Source organism: Pochonia chlamydosporia, chromosome 3 (genome assembly GCF_001653235.2).
Source record: "Pochonia chlamydosporia 170 chromosome 3, whole genome shotgun sequence".
In the NCBI taxonomy this organism is placed as follows: domain Eukaryota; kingdom Fungi; phylum Ascomycota; class Sordariomycetes; order Hypocreales; family Clavicipitaceae; genus Pochonia; species Pochonia chlamydosporia.
Genome location: NC_035792.1, coordinates 2,524,805 through 2,541,433, shown reverse-complemented (window position 1 = coordinate 2,541,433; position 16,629 = coordinate 2,524,805). Strand labels below are relative to the sequence as shown.

At 50.8% G+C, this 16,629-nt stretch overlaps 4 protein-coding genes across 4 annotated transcripts; 2 read left to right on the top strand and 2 right to left on the bottom strand.

The window, feature by feature from the left end:
* Nucleotides 1–2,245: 2,245 nt before the first annotated feature.
* VFPPC_04616 (urease) lies at nt 2,246–4,022 on the bottom strand (the record flags this gene model as incomplete). Its single annotated transcript, XM_018283945.2, has 4 exons — nt 2,246–3,484; nt 3,591–3,671; nt 3,759–3,795; nt 3,976–4,022. The coding sequence occupies 4 exons, from the start codon at nt 4,020–4,022 to the stop codon at nt 2,246–2,248; spliced, it is 1,404 nt and encodes a 467-aa protein (XP_018145233.2).
* A 1,599-nt stretch (nt 4,023–5,621) lies between these two features.
* VFPPC_04615 (histone acetyltransferase subunit 3-like protein) lies at nt 5,622–7,624 on the bottom strand (the record flags this gene model as incomplete). The annotated part of the gene is made up of 2 exons (XM_018283944.1): nt 5,622–7,099; nt 7,195–7,624. 2 exons carry the CDS (start codon nt 7,622–7,624, stop codon nt 5,622–5,624), a joined length of 1,908 nt encoding a protein of 635 aa, XP_018145232.1.
* Nucleotides 7,625–12,842: 5,218 nt separating this feature from the next.
* On the top strand, nt 12,843–13,139 carry VFPPC_17709 (hypothetical protein; the record flags this gene model as incomplete). Its single annotated transcript, XM_022429398.1, has 1 exon — nt 12,843–13,139. One exon carries the CDS (start codon nt 12,843–12,845, stop codon nt 13,137–13,139), a length of 297 nt encoding a protein of 98 aa, XP_022285564.1.
* Nucleotides 13,140–13,555: 416 nt separating this feature from the next.
* Nucleotides 13,556–16,344, top strand: VFPPC_17710 (betaine lipid synthase; the record flags this gene model as incomplete). Its single annotated transcript, XM_022429399.1, has 5 exons — nt 13,556–13,567; nt 13,691–14,077; nt 14,139–14,456; nt 14,522–15,470; nt 15,542–16,344. 5 exons carry the CDS (start codon nt 13,556–13,558, stop codon nt 16,342–16,344), a joined length of 2,469 nt encoding a protein of 822 aa, XP_022285563.1.
* Between the last annotated feature and the right edge of the window lie 285 nt (nt 16,345–16,629).

Genomic DNA, 16,629 nt, shown 5'->3' with positions numbered 1-16,629 from the left:
GCAGGCTGTCTTCTTTATTTGTTATCAAAGGGTTGGGTTTCTATCAGAATTGAGAGCATTGCTCCCTTTCGGCCTTGGGCATGTGGACGCGGATGGTATAAAATGGAGGGATGATGCCAAAGGGGAATGAAATACCCTTGGAAGGGGTCTGGGATACGGGTCTGGGATTGTTTTTAGTTTTTATTTTGCTTCCTGTCTACTATATGAGTCGGAGCGAGGGCATGGGTTGGTTTTGTGCCGTGTATGTTTGATACGGAGGACTGTATTTACGCAGTTTTTTTATTGCTATGCCGTAATGAAAGCAATGATTATAGTTTGTTAATCTTGGTCCAGGTTGCGTGAATTCTGTTCTAACATGAATGGCCACGTCTTGTATGTCTTTGAGTACCTGAAGTGCCACCACGAAGGGTCGTGCCTTAAAGTCTTTGAGTACCTATAATAAGTTGCCATAAGTGGTTGAATAAGTGTCTGGTGGTGTTGTGGTCCCAAGAACTGTTCAAATACTCATGACGCCATGGGCACAAGTTGTCCAACGTGCTGTGTGGTTACAAATTCGCTATACCACTCTATTCTGCCCACCATATCTTTGACATGCCACTCTAGAGTTGTGAAAGTACCTTGATATTGACAATTACCCAATTCATATATGGTCAATGTAGAATAAACAAGACGCCCAACTACCTCGCTATGATCCACACATAACTACTCTGATCTTCAATCATTTCATCATTACCCTCACACAATCCTCGCTTACCCATCCCCAAGTTCCGCAATTACCCCTTAACAAATTCCCTCCTCTTCCCCTCCATCTAATAAACATACCAAGTCTGCGACAAAGGCAACGTATCGGCCGGTTCAGCACTGCACACCTTCCCATCCGCCTCGACGACATAGCTCTCCGGATCGACCTTCATCTTGGGCATAGCGTCATTCAGCCGCATATCCTTCTTGCCTATACCCCTACAGTTGCGGACGGCCTCGACGCGGCTTCGCAGGCCGTATGAGGCGGCTGTTCCGGAGGAGATGCACGCCTCGGAGACGAAGAGGACCTTGGTACTGGGTACGAGGGGTGCGTACATGGGACGGCCGATGGTAGGTTGGATTGTGGGAATAGAGCCATTGGCATCGCCCTATGTGTGTTAGGAAACAGCTCGAAGCATGTAAGATTGTGTGTTGTGGTAGGAGTGCTAAAACTCACCATCATTGCCCAGGCTACCATTCCGGCCTTGAGCACAAACGAGGGCTTCGTGCCAAACCACGCTGGATCCCAGACCACCAAATCTGCCAACTTGCCTACCTCTATACTCCCGATGAGGTGGGCGAAACCCTGGGCCAGGGCGGGATTCACAGTGTACTTGCTCACGTAGCGCCTCACTCGAAAGTTGTCTGCATCTGTGCCTTCGTCCTCTGGTAACTTGCCGCGCTGGATCTTGTTCTTGTGGGCGGTATTCCACGTCCGCAGAATGACTTCGCCACAACGACCCATGGCCTGAGAATCAGAACTCATCATGCTGATGGCGCCCATGTCCTGCAGCACGTCCTCGGCGGCAATGGTCTCAGCACGGATACGAGACTCCGCAAAGGCAACGTCCTCGGGAATATTCTTAGACAGGTGGTGACACACCATTAACATGTCGAGATGTTCGTCAAGGGTGTTCTTTGTAAACGGACGGGTTGGGTTCGTCGACGCCGGCAAGACGTTAGGGTGCTCAACAACGGATATAATGTCCGGGGCGTGGCCGCCGCCCGCTCCTTCAGTGTGATATGTGTGAATGGTGCGGCCTTTGAAGGATGCAATGGTTTGCTCGACGAAGCCCGACTCGTTGAGGGTGTCGGTGTGGATGCAGCACTGGACATCGAGCTCGTCGCAGACGGTGAGACAGGAGTCGATGGCGGCGGGGGTTGCGCCCCAGTCCTCGTGGACTTTGAGACCGCATGCTCCGGCGACAATTTGCTCGCGGAGTGCTTCAGGTGAGGAGTCGCATCCTTTGCCGGTGAGGCCGACGTTAAGAGGGAGGGCGTCGCAGGCCTGGAGCATGGCGCGTATGAGATGTTTGCCTGGAGTGCATGTTGTGGCGTTGGAACCGGCGCTGTTTTTTGAGATTTCGTTAGTATGATTTTGAAATTTTGAAAGATGTGAGTATGGTGTTTGGTTCTTGCTTTGTTGAATGGTAGGGTGAGACGTTGAGTGAGTTAGTCGGGTCGTGTAAGTGAGGTAAAGATGTGCTGTGAGTGAGATGAAATTTCAAGGGAAAGCGCAAAACCAGCGGAGCAAGAACCAAAAAACAAACCTTGGACCGGTTCCGCCTCCTAAGAACGTGGTTATACCTGAGGCGAGTGCTTCGTTGGCTTGCTGTGGACAGATATAATGAATATGCGTGTCAATTCCTCCAGCCGTGACAATCTTTCCTTCACCAGCCACGACATCCGTGCAACTTCCCACAATCATGTTTGGCGTCACGCCCTCCATGACGTCCGGGCTGCCTGCCTTGCCGATACCCACAATCATGCCGTCTTTGATACCGATATCAGCCTTGTAAATCCCGGTCCAGTCGACAATAAGAGCATTCGTAACCACCACGTCCAGCGTATCTTCATCCGACTTCCCGGTCGCTTGGCCCATGCCCTCTCGCAGCGTCTTCCCACCACCAAATTTACACTCATCTCCATAGGATGTCATATCCCTCTCGACCTGGATCCAGAGATCCGTGTTGCCCAGCCGGACGAGGTCGCCGGTAGTGGGGCCGAACATGGTTGCGTATGCAGCCCGATCCATCTGGAACATGTCGATGTGGACGGAGTCGCCACGGGGATTCGCCTCGGGGAAGTGAGCAAAGCCGGCGGCTTGCAAGTTTGCAACGATATCCTTTACGCGCGAGTATTCCATGAGACCTGAGGCGAGGTTGTTGCCGCCCTTGATGACTCTATTCCCGCCGATTTCAACAAGTGTCACCGTCTTGGTGTCTCCCGGTTCAAAGCGCACCGATGTCCCGGCCGCAATGTCCAATCTGTACCCGTAGGATCTTTCGCGGTCAAATTCCAGCTGGGGGTTCACTTCGATAAAGTGGTAGTGAGAACCGACTTGAATTGGTCGATCGCCCTTGCTGGTGACGCGGAGCCGTATCCTCTTGCGGTCCTGGTTCAACACCACTCTGCCCTTGACGGCGACAACAGCACCAGGCTGCTTGTGTAAGACGTATTCTGAGTCCGGGGGTAGTTGGAAGGCCTCATTGTCCGGGATGGGGAGGAAGCTGCCGTACAGCGCGCGACGTAGGTCCCCGTCGTCGGTGCTGATGGGATTGTGGACGGTTACGAGATATGTGCCCATGGGGAACGTGCCTTCAACTTGAATCTCGCGGAGGGTGCTGCATACCGCCGGGAGAACGTGACGACGGCCGAGCATAGTGGCGCCGAGGGCCATAAGGTCTGCGACGGAGTGGTTGCCATCGCGGATGAGTTCGTGGAGGTTATTCGCGATGAGGGCCTAGGGGTTTCCGTGTTAGCTTGGAAGCTTGGGAAACACACGGCGCAAAGTTGGTTTGAAGAGTGTGAGACTTCAAAATGGACATTTTCGTTTATCGTACCGTTGCTTCGGAGTGATTCAACCTAACGCCTCTCGCCAAGCGCCGTTGGGCTAGCAAGCCCAGCTGCGAGATGACAAGCTTGTCGAGCTAGACAATTCGCATTAATCGTAAGCAGTTGTTTCCATGATGGCTCAATGTGACATGTGAGTCCTGGGATAGCTTACTTCCTTGGGCGACAGGTACATGGTGACCTAAGCTGAAGCTCCCAGAGCTCTAACAGCTCAGTAAGCTATGGCTGTAAAAGTGATTCCAAGGTCGGGTTATCGCCAACCAAACAAGTTCCTTGGCCACAAATGGCCAGTTCCATACAATGACGACACAAACCTCCAGCAAAATCAGATCAAAGAAAATCAATAGAGGAAGAAGAAGAAAAGAAAAGAAAAAAAGTAGCGCCACGAAGAATTGCTCCAACGCATTTGGCCGAGCCATGGCTTCCATTTCGGCGACGGAGCCGGGCGACCCGATTTCTTCCCATCTCTTTCGTTTCCTAAACAGACCCCAGGGACCTTACTTCGGCCCCAAGCTGCACCTCCAAACGGCTCCAGAAAACAGGGTGGGCAAATAAAGGTCATGGCAGAGATAAGAGCATTTAGCGGGCAATTAGGTGCGGCGCCTTATCAGTAGGTGTCTGGTGTCTGGTTGGTTTCCCTCGGCTCTAAATGTGAGGAACCAGACCGGGGTTGGGTGTTGAAAATGCGCGATGAGCGAGTGACTTGTCTGATGTGGCGGCGGGTAGCGCAGCAGCAATTGGCCGTGTCCGGGAGACTAAAGCCGAGACAGTACCACTTGCAGTGTGGTGGTGATTGTCTTGCATTTTAGAGTCTGGACTTGCCTTGGACTTTACGTCGTGCGCGGTGAAACCGTCATGCTGGCATCTTGTTTTCTGGACGTGTCAAGTTGCTGAGGGGTTGCGTCTGGTTGTTTGAGGAGTCGCCATGACACCTGACCTGACCTGACCTTTGAAAAGAACAACGTTCACTGCTGGAAATGTCAAGTGCTAGATAGCAGACGAGGCAGGAGCAGACTGCACAGGTCCGCCAGAGTCAAGCACAGGGTATTGACAGAATTTAGTTACCGTTCCCGACGTATCGGAGACGAATTGGCCACTCACAGAGCCGGAAATTTATGTGCCAAGAGTCTGGGGATTTGATCGTGGGGTCCATGTCTGTCTGGTCTGGTTCTTCTTATCTCGAGCTGTCTGCAATCATGGGCACAGGCACAGGCACAGGCACAGGCGCAGACGCAGAGACGGGTGCAGAGACTGGCATGTGCTGCTGGGATCAGCAGTGACGTGGATCGATTGCCTGTGTCCATGACTAACACGAAATGCCACATTGCCTGCATGTGTGCTATCAATTGATCATCTACTGCAGATACAGGGACGGTGTTGCAGTGCATTGCGGCAATGTCACCGCTGGCTTGACTCCTGTGCGACGGGACGATACGCAATGCAAGCCTTGGCCGATCATCAGATCATCGGATCAGCATACAGAGTATTCCACAGCACAAAGCCACAGGCGTTATTTACCCCATGCCCTTCAATGTTGGGATGCAACACGGGTCGACATTCACTCTGCCAAGCTGATGTCACGGTCCAGTTCTTTAAATCATCACATCTCAATCAATCACTCTCCACAACTCCCAGCCATTGCAAACGACAACTCATACGCGGCATGCACCGAGAGCATATAAGAGTCATATTCGCCTGTCAATTCACTTGCTTGATAAACATCTATATCCGTGCCTCATTTCTCCAAACGTGTAGTAGCCAGCCCTGTTCGAGCCGTGAATCCTGCGCCAACCCGCTGACATACCCATAAACGCCGCTTTTGCATAAGAAGTGCCGCCCAGAAGAGAAGAAAAAAGAAAGAAATTCCCCTTGAAGCCCAACCAACGTGGCGTATGCTGTATCGGCAGCACCCGCGTCTACACCGTCACACCGACACTAATAATATTTCCGTCTTGATGGCCGTCTCGGCATTGTAACCTCACTGCCTTTGCGTCTGTCCGCGACACAAGCCCGCGCAGTTGCATCACTTATTCTTCCTCAACTTCTTCGTCCCATTGCTCCTTCTCCTTCTTGATTAAGTCTCCCATTATTTCCGGTTTAAAGATGGAGCTATCGGGATCCTTTTGTCTCGGGACCTTGCCCAGATTCTCATCATCAAACACAGACCCGATGGTATCGATCCAGCGCTTCCTCCGCTCCATCAGTGTCTTGGTTTGATCTCCGATGCCTGGTCGTGCTGTTCCTGCGGCGCCGCCCACGAAGTGACTGCCACCACCTGCTCCCCCTGGCCGTTTCGTCTTCTTGCTCTTGCCCATTGTGCGCGTGCGCTTAAGATATGCCGCCTGAACCTGGGAGTCGAGATCTTCTAGAATTGTCTGGTACTCTTGATGCGCCATTCGTTCGCGAACCAATTCCGTTAACCGTGCTTTGCGAGCCCCATTAATCAGCATTTGCTCCTTCAGCCGGGACTGTAACAGTCGCAGCCTGCCTGCCACCTCGTCGTCATAATGCCCATCGTACTCGCTCTCAAAAACCTCTTGCGGAAGGAAGCCAATGTGTCTCAGTTCCTGCTTCAGACGCTCATCGACCTGCGCATACTCAAGTTTGGGGTGCGTTGCCTTCTTCCACGCCTCCGTAGATGATTCCGTCATAAATGTAGCCGGCGGAAGGGGATTTGTTTTCTCTTCTCCGTTTGGCTCTTCTCCATTAACATCACCATTCATCGAAGTATCACCATTGGTAATGCCGTTTGTCGTTGGCTTGTCATCGGGCGGTTGGGAACGACCCTCGGGTCGCAACAACTGGAGTAACCGTGATGCCAGTGGCCCTATCGACAAGGAATCCGTCTCTCCTATGCTGTCCGTCATGTTGTCTATGCTACCTCTGGGCTGGTTTGGGGGCAGTTTATCTCGCCCTTGCTGCGGTGAGTCGATGGACATGGCTCCATCCTCTTCCGCCCAAACCTCGGTATAGTGCCTCTTGCCCCTCTTGGGCATGACGAATGGTGTAACGCGGTCGCCTCGCTCTCGTAAAAACGCCAGCTCTTCCTCCGAAAATGGCCGAAAGTACGGATCGACATATGTCGAGAATGTGGAGAAATTGATTTGACTGCTGGGTTTGGCGCTGCTGAAGTCGTTGTCAGGTGGCTCTCCCGGAATGAGGTTCGAAAGGTCGGTTTTGGGATAGACGGCCACAGAGTATATTTCCTTCTTTTCCTCATCGGTCATGCCTTCGTGGACAGGTAGGATTTCGTAGACGGTTGGATCGGGAAATGTGGAAGGATCTTCGCCAAAAGTTTGTGCAGCCGGGAGTTGCCGTTTCGGTGGCGCGCCTTCATCGTCAGAGCTCGATTCATCATCATCGTCCTCTTCCTTGACCTCTTCTTTTGCTTTTTTATCGACGTCCATCGCAGATGGGGAGCCTGCAGCTGGCGGGGATAATGAGGAGCTCGCGGAGCCGCCTCGAGAGTGCTTGCGCTTTGCATCTTTGACCGGCGACGATTGATCTATGCGCCATGTCTGTTAGTATACACGATGGGCGGTACTAAATTACCGCCCTTCGCAACTTTGATATGGTGTCTGGATGGTGGAGAGCCCTTACCATCTTGAGCTTGAGAATCGGAACCTTTCTTTCTCTTGTGCTTGGACCGTTTACTCTCCTGCTCCCCATCCATGCGCATATCGTAATCTTCCGGCCTCTTCTTTCGCTCGTCCGCAAGGTGCCGCATGCCGCGATCGTAAAAAGTAGATCGCTTTTCCATTATGCTAACGAGGTTCTTGAGCTTCTCAAGCATAGCATCGACGCTCCTAGAGTCGGGAACCGTCGCATTGACGGCGCTTTGATCAACCAAATCATCGTAGCTTAGATTCCGAAACAGGATGACTCTCGTGTTGAGATAATCTGGGTCGTAGAATTCTTGTGGAGGTAAACTGGCCGGGGGCGCAGGCGCGGGAGTGGAATTGCGGCTCTGCTTGGGCATCGCGGCCGTGTTCTTCTTACCCGAGCCGGCTTGGCTCGACCCAGGAGCCATGGTAGGCACTAATGAAGGATGAAAATCGACGTTTGCATGAAGATGTTCGATGCGACAAGCAAGTTTGGCGATGGATGAGGTTGTCACACGAATGCCACCGAGACCATCGTCGCGACTGCACGTCACAGCTGGTGCTATGACTGGCTGGAGCAGGCAATCAATCCATGGGTGACCAGGCAGGAGCCGGAAGAATGTATATCCCTGTCATGCAGCCAAATGCATAGATGCATGGAAGTGAGAAGAAAAGTGGGGACATTGTTGATGGATTAGAGTACGGAGTGCCTGTCTTCCAGCAATTGAGCTGCCCGTGACATTTCTCATTCCTTGTCATCACCTCAAATATTACATAAATTACGATTCCATACTTATTTCCATGAGCGACTCACCGTCAAGTTTGGAGTTTCATCCTTATTTTCGACTTTATTTCCGAATCTAATGTGCTGGTCCTTCTCATCTTCTTATTATACAAACTATGGGCTTTCATTGGTGAGGATTCAAGAAGTTGTCGCAATCTCGTATGTACGGTTTCTAAAATAGATATTCAAGAAACTAAATTTAAGATCAAATTTATGACCTGCATGAAGAACGATCTTTACTCGTGCCGTGCTGCATCCATATCAGGGAAGACGGACCACGACTTATGATTTCAACGGCGACACTGCTGGGCAATTCATACACGCTCAGCAGTAGAGAGAACCCCCCTTGTTCATACCTGAGTATCAAAGTTGAACTTCTCACGAGTAGTATAGTTAGGGACTATGTCCTTTTCAGTTCACTGACTGGTCTGCAAGTAGAAGCCCAACATTTGTCAACGAAAATTTTACTGTATATAAGAAACGAGTGTAGCGCTGTAAGAGCCTCCCTATCAAAAAAGACTTCATAGTCCATGAGCTAAGCACATTACTATCTTCGAAAGGTAATTTTTTTCTTCATAAAATGGCACAACGGGCCTTTTCGTACCACCGCCCGTCCGGATTGACGACTGCAACATAACTACTCAAACCAGAGTGGCATCGCCCAAGGCTGCAAAACCTCGAGATTCCTTTAAAGTCTTCTGCCGTCTGTCAAGGGACCAACGACGACGGTCAGGCCATTCCTGGCATTCGTGACGCAATTGTTGCTCTTCTTTACGGTAAGAGACCACTCACCAGTAGCCTTCACGATTCCTGTACCTTCATTCTTGGGCGCGCTCTTAAAGCAGGCATCAACAAGGTCATGGCTTGCCTTGACACGGTCGGCGGCCGGGACAGTGGTAACGTACCGTCCCTAGCATGACTTGTTAGGATATCTTATCCAATCGCATTATGTGTGAGAAGGGCTTACCTCATTGCAGAGAATCACATGGCCAGTCCTGCCAATGCAGGCAACCTGGTAGCATGTCTTGGCCTTAAGTTCGAAGCTTCTCTTAAGTTCTGAGCTGAAGCCGGTGAAGTGAGCCGCCTCCCACTTCTTCTTGGTTCCGCCGCTGCAGGCGACTGACTTCTTCGCGTACGGAATGGATGACTTCTTTGGACGCCTCGCGGTACCGGTAGAGGCAGCGGTCCCTGTAGGGGTATGCCTGGTTGCAGCATGGGTCCTGGTTGGAGCATGGGTAGTCCGGGTAGCCCTCACGGACTTGTAGGTATCGGGTTGCTCCAAAGGCTTGGCAAGGGCCTGTGTGGTGACAGCTATTAGCGTCTTCAGCTCATCTGGGTGATGTGCTTTGGAGTAGACTTACCTGGGCTGCAAGGAGCGGGAGAAGGAGGATCTGGGTAAACAACATGGCGAAGAACGTTGTATTGAACTTGGAGATTTGGTGCTTGAGATGTTTCTTGGAGAGCTTGATGAGTTGCGATGCTGAGACTGAGAAGCTATCTATTCAGGAGGAGACAAGCTACAGTTATATACTTTTTCTAGAGGTCTACAACTTGGTGAGCATTTCTCTTTTGCGACATGGAGTTGACTTGATTCGCTTCAATGTTTGCTATTGTTCCTCAGTCCTGGTAGTTGTATTGATGGGTATAATACCTGAGGATGTTTCGTGATCATGTTGACCGGTTCTCTGTTGAAGCGCGATCTGTCATAAATCGAACCAGACAAACACTCTGCTATTGCGTGACAATTATGGGACAATCCCATTCACGCTGAGATCGCCTGTGCATTTGGTGACTTCAAGTTCTATTGTAGTAACTTGGGCACGTGCATCGTTTACACTCCTCGACCGCTATTGTATTATGGAGTTGTGCATCCGATAGACATGCACGACAACTTCACTTCCCAGACTATTACTAGGTTATAAGAGAAAAACGAAGGCAATTGTTGTAGTTGATCAGCCAAGACGGGAATGCGTTGACACGCGAAGGATTTACATGGTCTGGTAAACTTGTTGCCAAGCAGACACGTGGTTTTGATGCGAGATCAAATAATGCTGAACAGCTGAATGAAGTTGAAAATCACCCATTGACAAATGGGTGGACGACACCGATGGTCTCATCCTCTCCGTGTTACTGAATTGCGATGAGTCGTTGGCTGCTCGAGGTTTCAGGGCAAAACACCACGACAAGTATCAATGTGTGGTTTGTACGTAACATTTCGGCTACAAGGGAAGACAATAGGCTTTTTCGGTGCTCCCGAGTTGTGAGAACTTTATTACGAAACACTTCTTGACAGAGCAGCCGATGAACTCGCACCACCTGTCAGTTACCAAGGTGAGCATTTACCAAGGTACGAAGGTGCGTATAGACAAAAAGCTGATGATATTTTGTTTAGAATCAATCCGGAGTGTGAGCTTAGATCTCCTCTGCAATCATGACAATTGGACGCGGGAAGGATTGGCCCTGACGCTGTCATATCACCCAAAGCATGTGAGTCCGAGAGGCCATGTGAGCATCCGAGACCGAAACCCCAGACAATGGCCAACTCGTGCTTCCAACTCGCCCACTTTCAAAAATATTCTCAACATCACGCAAGCTTACTTGAATCAGATCAACATCTTCGATCACCAACTTGGAAAACTGCACGTATTCCGTGCCCTAGAGTCATGCGCAACTGTGACCTCCTTGGTGGGCTGGAATCTGGACCCTCTTGGGCAACTGATTCGGCAATACATGGACCTTTGCAGCATGAGTAAAGGTGAAGAGGTTTAATATGTGCGAGACATCCACCGTTTGCTCCCAGTGAAGCAAACAAAACATCACCAGGACGTGCAGTGGTCTACCTTGTTCAGCGGGAACCACCTCTCGACTCCTTCAAAACCGCTCGGTCTATTACTGACGTAGAGGAATTGCCGGTCGTCGTGAGAATCGATGAATCCGGACACCGAGCGCAATTCAGGACGAGAAAAGCCGGTGAACTATTTCAAACTACTTCAAAGCGAAGCAATTGGGCAACGCGCTGACTTTCCTGTAACTCACGCAAGCCGCCAAGTCATTATGTGCGCAGGCAGCCGCTCTGTTTTTGGGCTTGGACACTGCACTCCCACAGCATAGGCTTGTTGGCACCAATGTCATACACCATCCATTGCAGAACGAGTATCTGGCGCGGTACTCTCTATATGGGTCGTTGGCAGATGCAAAGGAGTTGTCGTTTGCTCTCAGCATCGCTGAGGAACCAGACTACCGTGAAGCTGTGGTTCGTAACACTCAGTTGCTTTCCTTGAAGGCAATGTCTGACGGAAGCTTCTCGTCGACACAGCAAACTAGGAGGAATCACTGAGATATTCGGCAACAAATACATTCGAAGTGGTGAGATGCCGTGTTACTTTTGGAGATTGCCCGTTCCGGGGAGAGCGTCAATGTGTTGACTTTCCGATATGTCAGCCACGACCTATAAGGGAGAGAGTTAAGAATTGGATTGAAACTGTGGATGAGATGGGTAGTACATCAACAAGCTCACAAAACCCCTCCAGACGTCATGTTTGCCCTAGTTGGGTAACCCGAGATGCATTGGCTGTCTGGAGCATCTTCACAAGGGCGTTCAAGGAAAGTGTGATTTCTTCTCGCCGAGTCGTGGAACAGACGGATTTCCTCGCGTCACGGGTCGAGTTGTATCTCACAATTTGGCCATTACGTGCCATCGTTCATCTGACTTGTCTTGTGGACAAGTCTTCTCATGTCGAGTCCTCAACACTTTTTTTTTTTGGCGGCAAAGGCAGAGCACTTGATCCCAATTATCCAGTGCCAGGGTACTGATGCCTGCATGTGCATCCCAGGCGGTGTCCTATTGGCAGTGGGGAATTTATGTAACGACGCGAACTGCCAACTGTCTGCCAACCGTCTGCCACCTGCCAGGCAAGTTCAGGGTCACTACCTGACCAACCACGAAGCAGCAGTGGAAACAACGCTAAGACCCTCTGAAGGGACTTGACCCCTCAGGCGTCCATTTGGACAATGACGCTCTCTCATCATTGGAATGCCTAACTGAACCATCTTCACATGTCAATCAGAGGCGCAAACCTGTCCCTGAATGCCCCAATTGCTTCGCCAATCATCTTGTTCTAATCTCGAGCTCTGGATACCCAAGGACATCGAATTTAACATTTTACCTCGTCTAACCGCATATGTAGGAATTTCCCAACAGAATCTGAGGAGTGAAAATGATGAGAGCTTCCTGAAAGCGGATGGAGGCCGAAGGGGAAGAACGAAGTGCTAGGGAATCCGAAACGAAGAGACGCTGGTAACGATTCATTTCCCGGACTGGCCAGTAAGCCAATTACCGGAGAAGTTCAAGACAGACCTGCGGAATTGCACGTCTTGGCCAGTGGTGTGCCATACGAAAACTACGCCGTTGATCCAAACGGGTGTTTCCAAAGTTGAACAGTTCAAGACGCCAGGCTCTCGTTTCCGATCGACATACGCACGAACCTCTGTCTCCCAAGCCAATTGGCTCACTCTCGTTTGCCAGATGCTGCATGATGTCGCTGAAGTCCAGCTTCAATAGAGCTCCTGGCAGCGACTCCATCCTCCAGGTGAACAAGCACATCCAGCGTGAGCCTCCTCCAGGGGCACGTTGTCCACCCATGTGGCCCAGCTATTGGCCCACACGATGTTGGGGACGCCATTGAAGCAGAAGCCACAGGGACTATTTCAGTCTTGCTTGACCCGCTTCAACCCTCGATGATCCCGGGGTTGGTGGACTGGTGGGGCCGGCTGTTGCAGCTCGTCGACTCTCCTCCTGTGCAATATCAATTCGAATGGTGTAAGTGTGCTGATGTAGCAATTGATGGAACCGTGGCAAAGGCATGGGTACGGACATGGACTGTGCTTGTGGCATGGCTGATATGGCGGTATCGAGTATCGACCTGTTGATGCCTGCTCCCGCCTACGATTTATCAAGAGACACGGCTTTTAGGCTCCGCGAGAAGGCATGCATCAGTCTCTGCTGCTTGATCCAAGAGAGGCCAGTTTTGGGCTCAAACGACACCCTCATGCCAAGATTACAACTCGACTTCCTGCTGCTATCTGTACAGCCCCTTCCTCTCAAACCGACTGTGTGGCCATACACATTACCCGTCTCGTCCTACCCTTATGTTGGTTGACGTCTGGTCCCCTCATCTGTCTGTATTGGAAGGCAAGTACTGTTCTTTACCTACTATCCCAAGCTGTGTCTTAGGTAGTTCCGTCCCCATCCCTCAAGTCAGGGTCCAATGCATCATCTACCTGGCTGGCTTTCCTCCCCGGTCCAACCTTGTCTGCTGTAGACTGCAGAACACAGCCAGGGGCGTGTATGCAAATTATCCTTACTCCGTGCCTAGGCAGTTTTAGTACCTCAAGTATATATCTCTTCGTCCCCAGTCCCCTCGTGCCACATTTCCTCTTCATTATTCCCATCTCGTGTCACGTTCTGAGAAAATTGTTTCAACCCCTCTCTGCTGCTCTGAGTGTTCAACAACCTCTGAGCCGCGCTCAATTGCTGTTCTACTCTCGTTGTTTTCCCGTACAATGAGAGAATACCATGGCTTCTCATGTAAGTTGGTTCCTGTCTGCAAGCCTTCTTCTTCTTTCCGACGTCTGCCCCTCATTGACATCCCCCTCCCCCTCTATTTTTGCTTGACACAGACTTGCGGGCTAACACAGCATTATTATCCAGGGTGGTAACCTTTTGCCCTTTGGCATTGATCTTCATGTTCAACCTATTTATGCTGGACTAGCAATTGCCGTTCTTGGAGGCATTGCTCTGTCCCGCCTTTCGTCTCGATCCAAGGCGGACGACGATGAGGCCCCTGGCCTCCTACAATCCTTTTTTCTTTTCTTTTACTCCTCTTTTATTAAGCCTCACCAGGGCGACTCCAAAACTAGCCAGCAGGATGCCCTGGAGAGTTTCTACAAGAAGCAGGCAGGTGCCTATGATTCCACTCGCAAGGTCCTCCTCCGAGGGCGCGAGGACATGCTGGGTCTAGTTGTTGCCCAGCTCAAGTCAAAGGCAGAGCAGGCTACCGCTGCTGGTAAGAACCAGAAGAAGCGAATTTGGGTTGATGTAAGCAAGAATTCTAGAAGCAAGCTCATCAGAACGTGATTCTAACAGTAATTTTGGAAAGATTGGTGGTGGCACTGGCTGGAACATCGAGGCCATGGGCCGTTTTGTCAACGTTCCCGAGTTCTTCTCTAGTGTCTACCTTGTTGACTATTCTCCATCCCTGTGCGAGGTCGCTCGAAAGAGATTTGACAGACTCGGGTGGAAGAATGTCACCGTTGTTTGTGAAGACGCTCGCAAGTTCCGCCTTGAGAACTACGAGACTGGTATGAGTCCGGCTCAGAACCCTCTGCGTTCTCCTGTGCTTAGTTACTTTAAGCAGCAACGCCCTGAGCATGGCGGCGCTGATCTGGTCACTATGTCGTACAGCTTGTCTATGATTGTGAGTCATTGGGTCTATCGATCAAGAAAAGCACCTTTTGGCATTGCCTCTAACACGTTGTATAGCCCGACTACTATTCTGTTATCGATTCGGTCATCTCTTTGCTCTCCCCCCATGGCATCTTTGGCGTCGTTGACTTTTACGTCCAGAATGGAGTAGACTTTTCTTTCCGCAACTATACAGGTGGTGCCGTTGGTCGCCATGTCAATGCGCTGTCTAGAATGTTCTGGCGTGCCTGGTTTGACTTGGATCGTGTTGGCCTAGAGCCCAGTCGCCGCGACTACCTCGAGTATAAGTTTGGAACAGTCCTCAACATCAACGAGCGCAACAAAGCTTTGGGTTATATTCCATACTATGTATGGGTCGGTTGCCACAAGAAGCCTTTCTCGCCTTCCAGTCTTCCCCATGAGATTATTGAGCGCATTGACGCGCTGGCCACGGAGTCCCCGTATCTGTACCCGGTCAACCAGGGCGATGCTCTGACTCGGGCAATTGAGAGATCTGCTCCAGAGATCCGCTCCAAGGCCTTTATTACGGCTGTGCAAAACTTGTCTGCCAACTTGCCTCTCCCATCATTCTTTTACCAGAACCACCACTGGCGCATTTACTATGACGATCAGCTGCAGAAGCACACTCAATTCAATGACGAGTACATCTATGCTTTTACCTGGGAGGATGCTCGGGTTGACGAACGCATTCTAAAGCTCGGCCCCGATGACAAAGTGTTGGCAATTAGCTCTGCTGGTGACAACATTCTTTCTTACCTTGCCCAGAGCCCGGCTCGTGTTCATGCAGTTGACCTCAACCCGACCCAAAACCATTTGTTGGAACTGAAGGCTGCTTCTTATACTGCTCTGTCATATGACGATTTCTGGAAGATATTCGGCGAGGGCAAGCACGCAAACTTCCGCGAGATTCTCATCACCAAATTGTCACCTCACTTGTCAGCGAGAGCTTTCCAATTCTGGCTCAACAACACCCATGTCTTCCAGAACAAGAGCGCGGTTATGGGTTGTATGACACTGGCGGTTCTCGCCATGCCATCCGGGCCATGCGCTGGGTATCCCGACTCTTTGGACTTCAAGGCACTGTGAAGAAGTTTCTCGAAGCCAAGACTCTGAACGAACAGCGAGAAATCTGGCGGCAGAAGATCCGACCGGCCCTGCTATCCAAACTTGTCTGCAACCTCGTTGTTGCTCAAGAAAGCTTTCTTTGGACGGCGCTCGGCGTACCCAAGAATCAACTCGCCATGATTGAGAAGGACCATGCCGAATCTGACCTCGTGAAGGGCGACAAACCAGTCGCGAAGAACACTCGATCTCACGCTATTTGGCACTACATGGTAAATACCTTGGACCCTGTTGCGGAGGAAACACATCTTGCCAAGGACAACCCATACTACTATGTCTGCCTGGCGGGCCAATTCTCTCGCAACTGCCACCCACACTACCTCTCTCCTGAAGTTCATGCCAAGCTCTCCAAGCCGGGTGCTTTGGACAGTCTCCGCATTCATACAGATGAACTTGAAGAGGTCATTGCCCGCATCAGCCCCGGAACCCTAACCGTCGCTGTTGTCATGGACAGCATGGATTGGTTCGATCCTGGCTCTCCAGCGGCCGCGGCTCAGATTACCAAGCTGAACCGTGCCCTCAAGATGGGTGGCCGTGTTATGCTGCGTACCTCTGCCCTGACCCCATGGTACGTCAAGGTGTTTGAGGCCCATGGCTTCACTGCCAAGCGCCATGGCGGCAGAATCGACGGCGCATGCATTGACCGTGTCAATATGTATGCCAGTTGTTGGATCTGCACCAAGGTTGAGAACCTGCGCCCCCCAACACCTGAGATGGACCGTATAGGTGGTCAGGAGATGCCCACCTTGACCATTTAATACAGATAACAACATTGTAAACGGCTCTTACTTTGCAAGACACGGGTATTGTCCAACACCATACCCTAAAACAACAGAGCAGCCAACCTGAACGTTGAGCAACACGATAGCAAAATTGGTCTTAATGAGGAACGAAAACCGCGTCAGACTATAGTGCGAACTGACTTAAAGCCTAGCAATTGAAGCTGGTAAATCACGGTAGCAGAGTTAGCCTTACTTGAGAATGAATAATACCCCGTGCAAATGAACCGACTCCGATTATACGACCGGATGTGACATAAATAT